Source organism: Opisthorchis viverrini (assembly GCF_000715545.1).
Source record: "Opisthorchis viverrini unplaced genomic scaffold opera_v5_456, whole genome shotgun sequence".
NCBI classification, from domain to species: domain Eukaryota; kingdom Metazoa; phylum Platyhelminthes; class Trematoda; order Opisthorchiida; family Opisthorchiidae; genus Opisthorchis; species Opisthorchis viverrini.
The window spans coordinates 251,437-264,239 of NW_008752112.1; the positions used below are offsets into that span (position 1 = coordinate 251,437).

General features: G+C 46.4%; 1 protein-coding gene across 1 annotated transcript in view; it reads left to right on the forward strand.

Moving 5' to 3' along the window:
* Positions 1 to 1,487: 1,487 nt before the first annotated feature.
* T265_15364 (hypothetical protein) overlaps positions 1,488 to 12,803 on the forward strand; it is a gene marked incomplete at both ends in the record, with an annotated part of 34,162 nt that continues 22,846 nt past the window's right edge. Inside the window, 2 exon segments of the mRNA XM_009177744.1 lie at positions 1,488 to 1,567; positions 12,209 to 12,542. Coding sequence (XP_009176008.1) covers positions 1,488 to 1,567; positions 12,209 to 12,542 — 414 coding nt within the window.

The window sequence follows — 12,803 nt, forward strand, 5'->3', positions numbered from 1 at the left end:
ACACGGATTTCTCCCAAACCGTTCTTGCGTGGCAAACATGCTCGTGTTTATGGACAGCTTAACCCAAGCCAAGGACGAATGATTCATATCGGATGCCATATTTTTCGACTTCTGAGAAGCATTTGATAGGGTCCCACACGTCCCGCTGCTCCACAAACTCGAGTCTTGCGGGATTCAAGGGAAAATCCTTCGCAGGAGCAAGGCGTTCCTATGATGCAGATCATTCCGTGTGAGAATAGGCTCGACCTACACTTCTCCAGCGCTGGTTTCCTTTGGAGTTCCTCAAGGCTCCGTCCTGGGAACAGTGCCGTTTCTGATCTACATCAACGACATTGCAGATTTTATTGCAAGTCCATGTCCACTTTTCGCGGACAACATGAAATCCTGGATTTCAAATGCCAGTGCCCTTCCAATGGATGTAGATACTGCGAAGCAATGGTCGTTGGAGTGGCACCTTCCTCTGAATGACGAAAATTGCATTCATATGTAATTTGGAGTAGACCTAGAGAATGCCTTAGTTATGCATGGTGAAAAGAGACCAGAAAACATCATGAGGATAGATGCCAAAAAAGATTTAGGCATCTGGGTCTCCTCAAACTTGTCCTTCGCACTACACCATGAGAAATCGGCCCAAAAGGCATTCGCCGTTTTACGGATGATCCGACGTACCTTCTCCCGTATTACTCGCATGGACTTCCAAATACTCTATGGGGCCTACGTCAGACCGCTCCTGGAGTACGCCAACCAAGTTGTCTACTCAGGACGTACGAAAGACGTTACCCTCATTGAGCGTGCCCAGCGGGCCGCCACGAGAATGGTTGCCGGCCCCAAATCCGTGGACTACGAAACGCACTTACGCCCTGTTTGAACAAAGCTTGGCAAACACGTTTTTTACCGTTGACCCAGCAAACACCCGGCGGGGACATATTAAGGAAATTTTCGAGCTCAGGGCACACGCATTCATTGGACAAAATTTTTTCTCATTTCGGGCTGTAGCTGCGTGGAATGACCTTCCTCCGACGGTTGTCCACGCTCCTTCTAGAACCCAGTTTAAAGCACTGTTAGACATTTATTTACGCGACTCCTCGCGCTGGCGAGCATACTGCCCCGCGCTGAGAACATAAAGAGAAGTGCTACACCTTTTTTCACTTGTGCCTTTCAGGTGATGACAGCCACCGACCGACAAGAACAAAACCGACCCGGGATTCCTGAGCAAAAGCCTCGATCCTGTATATCAATCCGTGAATCCCTGAAAAACAAATTGGCCAGCTCAGCGAACAAGCCAACGACCATTTCGGTTCATTTGCAAGTGTTAGGGATGTACCGCCTTGCTTTATGGACTTCATATAACCTAAATTATTTGTGTTTTACATCTGGATAGATTGTCTTGAGCCCTCATTTTCAGGAAACAGCTGTCCCAGTAAGCATCCATAGCGTGTACGCACACCGTCCCTCCCTGGCCTAAAGGTTCATGGGCGCGCATTCAAATGGACGATGGTAGTTTGCTTCATTTGGATTTTTCTACTGCTAAACCGGATTTTGGTGAATGCGCTCACTCAAAATATATGTAAGTAATAGCAATTGTTCCAAAACACTTCTGTATTTTGTATTTTTGTGTTTCGTAGCCCTGATGTTAGATGGCTAGCGATCACTTCATTTAAGACGTCTAAATGCAGCGTACAGCATTGGCTGGTGTTTGATAAGGGGATCAATCCAGCTTCTAGTTTCACCTGTTTATGTTGCGTTGAACCCCAATCGGTCGTGGTTGAGGGTTCTCTAGGGTCACAGGTGCCTGAAAGCTTCAGAATCTTCATGGACATCGTTCAGCTGCCATGCCATCAGAAGGAAGCACCAGGGCTGGGATACTGCCAGGTTACCAGAGACAGGGGAAGTCGAGTGGTGCAGGTTAGGGTTGATGCTATTACCACAACTTCGTAAACAATCTCTTGTTGGTTCGTCCCACGCATATTGGACCTGCGCGGTGGATACCTCATTTGCGACTGTATAGTTCACATAGTCGCTGGATGGTGCGTTCGGTTTCACTGATTTGTGTCAACAACACACCCGTGAGCTGCTGAAGATTATACTTGAAAAACTTCTCACCTAAGGCAAAGACGGAGTGCAATTGGAACAAACAGTAAAAAAAAGCTGTTGCAGTGCACGTAAACCAAAGTAAGGTTGTGTCATTAACATCCTACGAAGCCCTTCATGAACTCCTCATAGGTCACACAAATGAAAAATCGAACGTTTTGGTAATAATGATATTCGCAGGTTATGTTCGAGCCACGGACAAAGATGCCCTTTTATCCAGCTCCGCATTGGTTCGCAGTTTCCTCAGAGATCGTATGCAACGTGGCAGGCTGTGATCTACCTAGGCAATTCGATCCACATGAACCGGACTTTGTCGAAATAAGCGGTAAGAGCGCAATCGTCAGCTCGTAGTGCCAAAAGAATGGAAAGGATGGAACTGTTCCATCTCCAGGCAAAACGGAGGCGAGTTTCGTGGTAATCCATGTTAGTTGCAGCACCAGCCCCATCCACATCACGTTTTATTGGAGTTCCCGGTTATCGGTGTCATTCACGACATCTCATTCCGGATGTTGGTTTAGATTGGTTTCATATGTGGTCATAGTTCAGTTTTGCCGCATCCTTCCGTGAGGAATCCTCTCCATCCAAAGTTGTTCTTAATGATTTGCGCTGTTGATGCTTCTTGTTCCCTCTCGTTTTGCATAATGAATATGAGAGCCTCCAACGCACAACTAACCACCAATGAGGAATCTAGACTGTTCAAATATCGCCCAGCACTCACCACCCATGGTAGCATAAAATGCCATGCATATAATGGGCCTGAAAACTACTACCGCTCTACCCAGTGAAAAGTCCAGTGACACCGCGGTATTTACGCATCAGTTATATCAGCTACCGCCTCCAATTCGAAGCTATCTACCCCACATCCACAAATCATCGGTGAACGAAACTGTGGCAGCTATAACCAGTTTAGGACAAGTATGCGGTTTTTTACAGCTGATGGTGATAGATGCGAGCTACCCTATCGAAGGGACTCAGCAAAATTAAGCGTGAATTGCGAGGTCTAAAGCAGGTGCAAAATGTTGCTACCACAAGTTCCGTAGTGATGAAGTATACAGGATATACGGAAGTACGGAAGAACGTACTATAATATAAACCACTTGCAAATACAGTACAAATTTGAACCGGTCTATTTCGCGCCGTTCTATCATCGCTAATTTACTCAAATTTGATTGCGCAACGACTAACCTCGCTACAGTAGAGAGACAGACGGGCAGAACGCATATGCGTAGTATGCGACCACCCAGTCTGAACCGGCGACATCAAATCGAATCATTCAGCTGTGGCACCCCTTTGATGCCAAATTGCCATGCCACCAGAGGGAAGCACGAGGATTGGAACACTGCCAGGTTGCCAAGCCTAGAAAGGGAAAGTCGAGATGCAAAGGTCGGGTTCGAACCATAGAATGTCCGCTCAGTAAATTCGCGCTCTAACCACTGAGCCGTGGAGATGAAAATGGTGGACTAAACTCTCTTGCTTTGGTGACTTCAATTATACCCCGTGCAACTGTCTGTTGCTGCCCATATTAACCCAAAAAGACACCTTTCAACCAGAAAAAGCCACCGAGGTTCGTGCCAAGTGGTCCAGAAGTTGTCTTCCACTCGAGATCGGACATGCCGAGTGACGAAGGGATGAAACTGCTAACCAGGGTTTAGGCCTAACGGCGTATTTTCGATTGTTATACTGAATAAACCCTGCAGTCTCAAGACAATACTGTCTCTTTCAATGTGCAACACCTGTGCACCGAAGAAATCCACACAATAGCTATTTCAAAGTGCTCACCATTATCGGTTCTACAAGGAACCTCTTTGACTGCTTCTTTCCTATTTCATAGAAAGCTGCCAAGTATCTCCTCAACCGATGCCCACTTACCAACTAAACTCACACCTCCATCACCCGGTTGTCTACTACCACCGCCACCCGTGTTAAAATACTGATGCTTAACTGTTCTCAAACAACCGTTGGTGCCGCGTTGGTGGCACGAAGAGACTAAACCTCACCATGGTGTGGCAGTCTGTGTACCTCGGCGACCCATTGAGTCATACTGTGGGGTGTCCACGCGACACTCACGGAATCTCTCATTCCAGACTGGAGGTTGGAACATATGTGGCGACGTATTCCGTAAAAGTGGTAATGTGCCTGCATTTCCAGCCCAACACCAATGCCTTGCGTTTAGGCTTTGGAGCAAAAGGCTTTGGTTGGGGACCCTAATCGTCCTGCTGTCTAAATGTAGACGCCCTGACAGTATCCCAGTCCACGTACAACCATGACAATACTCATGCCAAATTCGCCGTCGCTTGGTGCTGTCAGCCGGGTCACCTTGCTTGCTGCACACAGCTGGGCAGGTAATCGAACACATGCTACTGCTTCTTACAGTTTCACGTTTTACGTCTCCCCCCCAGCAAATTTGAACACTTTTTCCGCAGGTCCCGGCACTAGGACTGACCGTTTTGCTCGCCCTGCATCACACTTAGCTGCAGATTCTGTGCGTCCGAGTTCGGTCATCACCCTAAACTCTTCAAAGTCTGTTTTCAGACCCCGAAAGCCTGTCTACTTATCCGCCTTTAATGTTCTCACACTGAAGCAAGCAGATCAACAGGTGACTCTTGCTAGCACGCTGGATTCTCTCAGCATTGATGTATGTTGTCTGTCAGAAACAGAGATTCAGGACGCACGTGCTGTGACCAAACGGACTGCCCCCTCACTCTCTGCCAGATTCCGACTGTTTACCTACGGTGATGCAGGGGCCGCTGCAGCTGTATATTCTGAGATAGCTATTGTATTAAGCTACCGAGCGAAGGCGTCTCTGCTTGATTGAATACCCGCTGGTAGCCGTCTCTGTGCGGTTCGTTTAGCAAAATCTGTGAGGGAATCTAGAGGAAGTGAGGTCCATCGCACCCTGTTTATTGCCAACCTCCGACACCTATGGTACCGACGTGATGTGGGCTTGTCCGTCAAGAGAAGAGTTTACACTGCGGTGGTGAGGTCCCTATTGATTTATGGATCCGAGACCTGGCCTCTACGCGCAGAGGACATACGGAAGACGTTTGTGTTTGATCATTGGTGTCTTCGCAGCATTGGTCAGGTCTGGTGGGCTGCTGAGGCCCGATTAGGTGATCATCTAGGACGCGAGGCGGACGGGCAACTGGGATCGCTTACTTCAGATGTGTACCGATCACAGACTGTTCCTTCGCAGGACGAATTCCCGGAACAGCAGAAATCGCTTGACAACGTGGTGCCCACCAACAAATCTCCCACGAATCCAACTAGACCACATCGCGTCAGTTATCGGTGGCGAGAGTCGATCACCGCCTGCCGCTCCTTCTGGAACACCAGCGTGGACTCCCACCATGCAGTCGTACGCTGCTTCTTTTCATTGCGTTTTTCAGGTATAAGCAAATCGCGCACACCTCGCTTAACCATTGAGAAGCTAGTGGACCCAAAAGTCATGCGGAATTACCAAGACTAACTCCTCGAACACCTGCCGTACAGTATGGTGTTGGATATAAACGACCACTAGAAAAAGATAACCGAAGCGCTACACAAAGCCGGAACGTCCACAAGGTGTTCTTGATTTGTTCGACTGGTCCTCGGAAATCCCTTGTCAGCGAAATATTTGGGGACCAAAATAGTTCCCTGATATGCAGCAAAGCAGAATGCTTGGACCGTCGGGAATATTTTTTTTATCGAACAGCAATTCAGCTGACCAGACGCAAACTCCGATCCAGAATCCTGGCCTTCAACAGAAAGGTGGGCCGTGAATATGGAGCTGCCTTCAGTCTCGTGAGAATCAAAGTAGAGGCTGCGACGACCACATCTTCGCACTGCGTCAGGTGTTACAGCAACGCCATAGATGACCCACAAACTTGGTATTCCTTGACTTCAAGGGTGCGTCCGATTCTGTCGATCGGTCAATGCTGTCAACTACACCTGCTCAGCGTGGTATGCCCCAGGAGCTTGCGAACATAATAGATCCCTATATTCACATTCTTGTGGACTGGTGAGAGTGTATGGTGAGCTCTCCAAAAGCCTTACTGCAAAAAGAGGTGTCAGACAAGGATGTCCACTCTCTCTATTCTTGTTCAACTTCGTAATTGATGAAATAATTAGGTGAACGCTGGACGGTCTTCAAAATCCCAATGTTCAAATTGCCTTGTCGATCTGGAGTACACAGATGACATCGCCCTAATCTTTGAAGACCGAAGTGAAGCACAAACGGTGTTGAATAGTCTGACCACTATCATACCATCTTTTGGCATTCGCCTTGCACCTTCAAAAAGCAAAGTTATGCTTCAGAACGTGCAGTCTCCGATTATATCTCTTACAATTCAATGAGAATCACCGGAGATTGTAGAAAACTTTACATACCTCGGTAGTTGTACCAGCTCTGATGGAAATGTCTGATGGAGTCAGTAGGGGAATCTTAAAGGCTTGTATCACGTTTGCTAATTTGCATCACTTGTGGCGTCAAAAAGGCATATCGCTGTAGCAGGCTACAGTAAGGGCTGTGTTGTTATATGGGTGCAAGACATGGACTCTGCCGACAGATGCTGTCTCAGGTTTTAGACCACCAATGCCTCACGCACGGATGGCGTCAGCGTGTTAGTAACGAGGTGATTAGAAAACAGGTTTTTGGTTGTGCGGCAGGTACTTCGATCGGCAAAAACATCCAGCAGCACCGACTACGATGGCTCGATCATGTGTTACACATGCCCAAACACTTACCGAGATGCCTGTTGTTGTCCATGCCTCCTTGAGAAAGGCGAGAACCACGCGGTGGACAACGCATGACTAGGCAGAAAAACGTGAAAGAGTTCACTGAGAATTTGGGTGTTGTTGGTGTAGTACGCCTTCCACGATGGGGTCCCTGTGACCCCACCTGTGCTTGGCTGGATACATTGAAAGAAATGGCGGCTAATCGATTTACGTGATGTTCCAGCTGTCAGTTTCTTTCCTGATTGTCTGACTGAGCGGTTAGAGATGTAGGCACCTCAGAATGCTTGACATGGTGCAGCGCTGAGTCTCCTCCATCATCCACTCTCCTTTTCACTCTAGGGCTTTAAATATAATTAAACGAACCTTATGGTCTTACGGCAGTAAAGTATCAGTGTCAACACTGATGTTGCTACCTTTGATGATGACGATTGGTTTAATTCAGGAACGTATCAGATACACTCCCCAGACTATTGTATTTGCATAAGTCACGATCTGTTGTAGGTTCCAGTGGCGGACTCGATAGATAACTAGGAGATAATGTTGTTCCTTCGACTGTATTATGCCGAGTATTCAGCTGCCCCCCTCCCGAGGCGAAGAACGCATACTTGGTTTGGCTTGTTTAAGAAAGTCAGCTCTGCTTCTGCACACCAGATGCCAAAACCGTCGTCGCTGGATGGGTTTAGTGAGACGTAGTGATCCGTTAAGCTGTAATGCTCTTTCGGCGCTTGTCTATCATGCCACCTGAAGGAAGCACGAGGGCTCATGTACTGCCAGGATGCCCTATCTAGAAAGGACCATTCAAGGTTGGGTTCAAATCACCGTCTTTCCGGTCAGTGAGTTCGCGTCTTAACCACCGAACTGTCTCGAACCCTAGACTTTGTAAACTGATAATGTTGCGGAATGCACAGCCTTTCCATGTCTCTCTATGTATTCAGTGAGTGACACTGGAAGTTGTGCAGCACCGTGCGTACCTTTGGGGTTGGATTAGCTTTGACGGTAGTTTGACAGACTAAATCAACCTACTCGTCCCGAAGAGCAGAATCGCTTCTGCCAATTTATACCGCTTGTATCATCAAAAAGGCATATCAAGAGATCTCAAAGGATGCATGCATTCCAGTCCTATTTGAGCTTGGCCATTTTGGATGGTGTTACAGATTGAGAGAACAAGACCGAATAGCGTAGAATGAACAGTGCTTTACTTCTGTAAGAATAAACGTGCAGAAGCTGAAAATGGTTATACATGGTTACTACTGCATGGTTACTACAAAACGACAATGTGAACACAAAAGATGGTCATGGCATTCACCCGGGCTATTGGATTTTGTGTAGAGAGGGGTAAGTCGGACACGAATACTAAATATTGATTGTGAAAATCTACTAAGGAATAATGACAATTGTGGTCGGGCTTCTCGGTTTCTTAGAATGTAAAGTCGTGTACGCTGCTGGAGCCTGGCTAAATCAGAGGTGTCAGGGTCATATTTATTTGAAGATGCAGTTGCATCGCCCGGGCACGGGCGATGTATAATCGATATTATCTTCAACGTCATTGAGCGGAGGTGCTCGCAAGTTAGAGGGGTGTATGAACGCTATTGCCTTCACTGGATGAAGTACGCGTGAATTCGTTGACGTGTGCGATCACAACAAGGAGCGAGATGGCGGACGGATAGGGTGCCTTCTTTTCCGCCGAAAAACGATCATGGACGCAATGTGGTTTGCAATTTATACGTTCGACTTCATCAACGGCTGGTTCAAACTTTGAGGCATGATCAAATCTTTTCAGTAAACAGGTCCTGGGGTAGTTAGCCAAGTTGGTATAGATAAACCACAGGATGACCGACGTTCAAGCCGAAACATTCGTTCATGTGGAGTGGCATTCGTGGAGGCGCAGAGAAGGGACCGTATAGAATGGGGGGGGGCATCTGATAGAGCCGACTGCCAGTGACATTTAAAAGCCTGTCGTCCTGAGTTTCAGCTGGATTGAGTCCCAGAGTGTTCCGTTGAGGCGCTCGACTTACTCGTTCATCTGGAGATTATAGGCAGTTGTTCGGCTAGTACAAACTCTTCTGTCATGTAGGAATGTGGACAATTCCGTCAGATATGAATGAGGAGCCACAATCCGAATTTACATATGCAGGCATACCAAACAAAGGGGTTAATTCACAGACGCACATGTATCTGCCCAGGGAAAGGAAACTGGGAAACGGGAAAACTCGTCAACGATAGTAAGGAGATATCGGCCTCGATTAACAGAAATCAGAGGTCCTTTAAAATCGACGCTAACTCGTTCGAATGGTTGAGGCGCTTCGGTGAGCGTAATGGGGGTGGTTTGTGAAATCGCAGTTTGATGGCGGCACAAACCGTATATTTTGCGGTGGTCTTTGACATTTTGGAGGGAAAGCGGCCGGTTTTTGGAAAGAACAAAGTGATGCAATGGAGTAATTTCGGGGCGGCACAAGGAATCATATCATTCAGTTTATCATTACCGATCACGTTGACAAGGTCTCAGCCTCCAGATTGTCTTTTCCAGGTTTGTAGCTGACATCGTAGTTAAAAGTGGAGAGTTCCATTTTTCATCACTGGATTTTTTGCTGTCTAGGCTTGGGCGACCTGGCATTATCCCATCCCTCGTGTCTCCTTCGTGCGGCATGGCAGCTAGGCACCGAAAGGGTGCTACAGCCGAACGATTATTTTATTTGTTGTGGCTGGATTATATCGTTTTTCATCTTACTTTTCTGCGACACACCATTCATAAAGGAAACTGACCGCTGGTCAGTGATAAGCTTGAAGTGCTTCTCGAAGAGGTAATGCTTCCATTTACGGATAGGTTCATCGATGGCGTATGCCTGTTTCTCAATAGCAGAGTAATTCTTTTCGCTGGGTGTCAGTGTTCTATAGAAGAAGGCCACTGGTTGACTGTTCTGGGTCATAAATGCAGTAATGGCTACGTCTGAGGCGTCCATGGGGACGAGATGGTTCAAGTGGTTAGAGTGCTACTATACTGACCCGAAGGTTCGTAGTTCGAGCCCGACCTCTGTCTAGGCTTAGGCCACCTGGCAGTATCCCAGCCCTCGTGCTTCCCTCCGGTAGCGTAGTAGCTAGGTGCCGGAAGGGCTGAACGATTTTTTTGAGGTTCCCATCTCGACGACCAAGGGTGCGTTATCGTTGACTGTCACAACCATACAGTTCTCTCACTCCTTTAAATTTTCGAAGGACTGTTGTACAGTCCCTCGGTACGGCTCCGGTAAGGAGAAAGTCTTATTTCTGACAAGCGCACTGATTTTGTCAGAGAAGTATGATATCCATTGTGAATAATAAGCAAACATGACAACAACTCGTTGTTGGGATTTAGCATCATGGGAATGAGGGATTTGACGAATAGGATCTGATTTGATAATTCCTTCAGAGACTTCATAGCCGAGAAGGCTTATTTGTTTGGCTGCTATGGTGCTTTTCTTGCAGTGAAGCTTAATTCCATATTTCTTATCATCTCAAGGAAAGATTTGAGGTTTTGGTCATGCTCACTTTGGGTAGTCCCACAAATAGTGACGTTGTCGATGTTAGCGTAGGTGCCACTTAGGTTCTGAGACTTGATTATATGGTACGCTGGAAGCATGCTACTCTGTTGGTAACGTTGAAAGGAATACGACGAAACTAAAGCAGTTCTCCGTACGCTTCAAAAGCCGTATACGGTTTTGCCTTTCTCACTAATTGGTAAGCACTCAATAGGTCTAGGGTGCTAAAGACTGCATGGCGGGAAATTTCTTTAATCATTATTATCCAGTCGCGGTAACGGACAAGCGTCTAGGTATGTGAACCGATCTTAGTGACCTAGCCAATTCATGTGCTTCATCGAGAGTAGGTTCATTTTGAGCCAGAAGTATTTTCTGTGATGGTAGCAAACTGAAGTTCGTTGATCAGAAAGTCGCGTAGACTTTCGTTTTGGTGGTCATTGGCGGACACCACCTTAAAATCACAATTTTTGGCTAAGGATTTAAGTCTCTGAACAAACTGATCAACGTTTTGACTGATGTTTTGTTTGCAATTTTGTAGAAGATTAGCTTGAATTATATTCTTAGGACTAACGTACAACTTTCCAAGTGTACTGATAGCGGACTCGTAATCGGGACAGTCAGCGATGTAAACACATACAGGTGCATCCACAAAATGTATCATGACCTCGAGTTTTTTTTAGATTAGCGATTCGATAGTGCCCAGAAACGTGTGGGAGGTTCGGAACTAATGATTCCAACGTGTTGTGGAGCCTGGAGAATTTGGAAACACTTGGGTCGAAGCAACTGTTCCATTGTATTCTTAGACAAGTAACTTGTTACAGATGGAGTATCGAGCACCCGAGCACAAGCGTGAATAGCGTAGTATGAGTAGCGCTTTACTTGTCTAAGAATAGACGCGCATAAGCTGAAAACGAAGGCGAAAGCTTGGTTATTACGAAACGACAATGTGAACACAAAGGATAGTCCTGCCACGTGGATGACCTGAGATATATTCGGGCCCTTAGCCACGGCTCACGCCATTAATGCCAGTGACGTCCTGCTCCCTTTGAATACCCTCACTTTCAATTTCCACCGTCAGCTCGGCTCATGTTTTACGCACCAATTTATCAGCTCTCACCTCTAATGCGCAGCTACCTACTCTACCTCCCCAAATCATCAGTGAACGAAACTGTGGCAGCTAAAACCCTGTACGACAAGTACGCGGTTCTTACGGCTGACAGTGATGATGATGATGTACGACATGCGGTTAGAAAAGTGATTATCTTCCTGTGTTCAACTTGCTTAGCCCGAGGGCGCCAACAATAGTGCTCACCATAGGTGCGTTTGAAGTTGTATCGGTCTCTAGTAAGAATAGATCTTTTTGATCACATTCACTGATATTCACGGTCAACAGCTGGACCAGGATCGAGCCCTTGAGTCTTTGTCGCAGCTACATAGGCTTGGGCGACCTAGCAATATTTCCACCCCATGGTTCTAGGCGGTTCGGTTGCCTTGTGCCGAATACGCCAAAAACTGAACGACTTTAACTAATTTTACGGATTCTGTCATTATGGATTGTAAGCACAATTCCGTCTTGGGATTGAAGTCGAAGGTCTACATCTTTCAGGGTCGAGTCAATACAGTGATTTCGGTGCTTCTTTTCTGGATGTTTTTTTATAACTGAGTCCATCCGATTGCTGTTCAACCACATTCCCTCTATTAAACACACATGAATGAATGCTGGGTGTTTCTTCTCGGCTATGTTTTGCTTAATTCTACTAATAGTATGTGAAACAGAGAGAGAGAGAGAGAAATTCAAAAGATGTTAATTATTATAAAAATGGACTTAACCTTATTTGAGCAGCCACACAGGTTGAACCGCATTATTTTCCCTCTTCAGATGTCCTCTCTAGGGATTGTCAAACTCCAGCTGCTCAAGACCGCCTTCTTTATCAGAACACCAAACATCTGCAGATCGAAAATTTGGAGGATGGCATTGTCGTCTACTCACACGACTTGACGAATTTCCACAACCATACAGCGGCCGCCTTTCAGAATATTAACCTATCGTCAACCTACAACTTTTATCCACGCGGGTTCTCTTGTGAAATAATCGTACAGAGTCCGTTGAAAAGCGCCAAAATTATGCTCAGAATTGAAAGTTTCTACATTCCTTCAAACACCGATGATTGCGTGGATAACTACCTGTATGTTTTCGACTCCAATACAGCGAAAGCAAAAGCCATGGTTAGCCACATATTACTGTTCATGCATGTCCTTTTGTCTGCCACCTTAATATACTAATACCACTTACATAGTTTGAAATAACGGGTTTGTAATTCTATCCCACCGCATTTCAGTCTTACAACTTGTCAGTTCTCGAGTCCGTGTAGCCATTCGGGGAGTTTTCTTAGTTGACCATGTTCATCAGTCAACTATAGAATACGGTTTTCACACACATTCCCACCCGAGTTTGCACTTTGTGAGGATCTCGCCTCCACTCTGGCT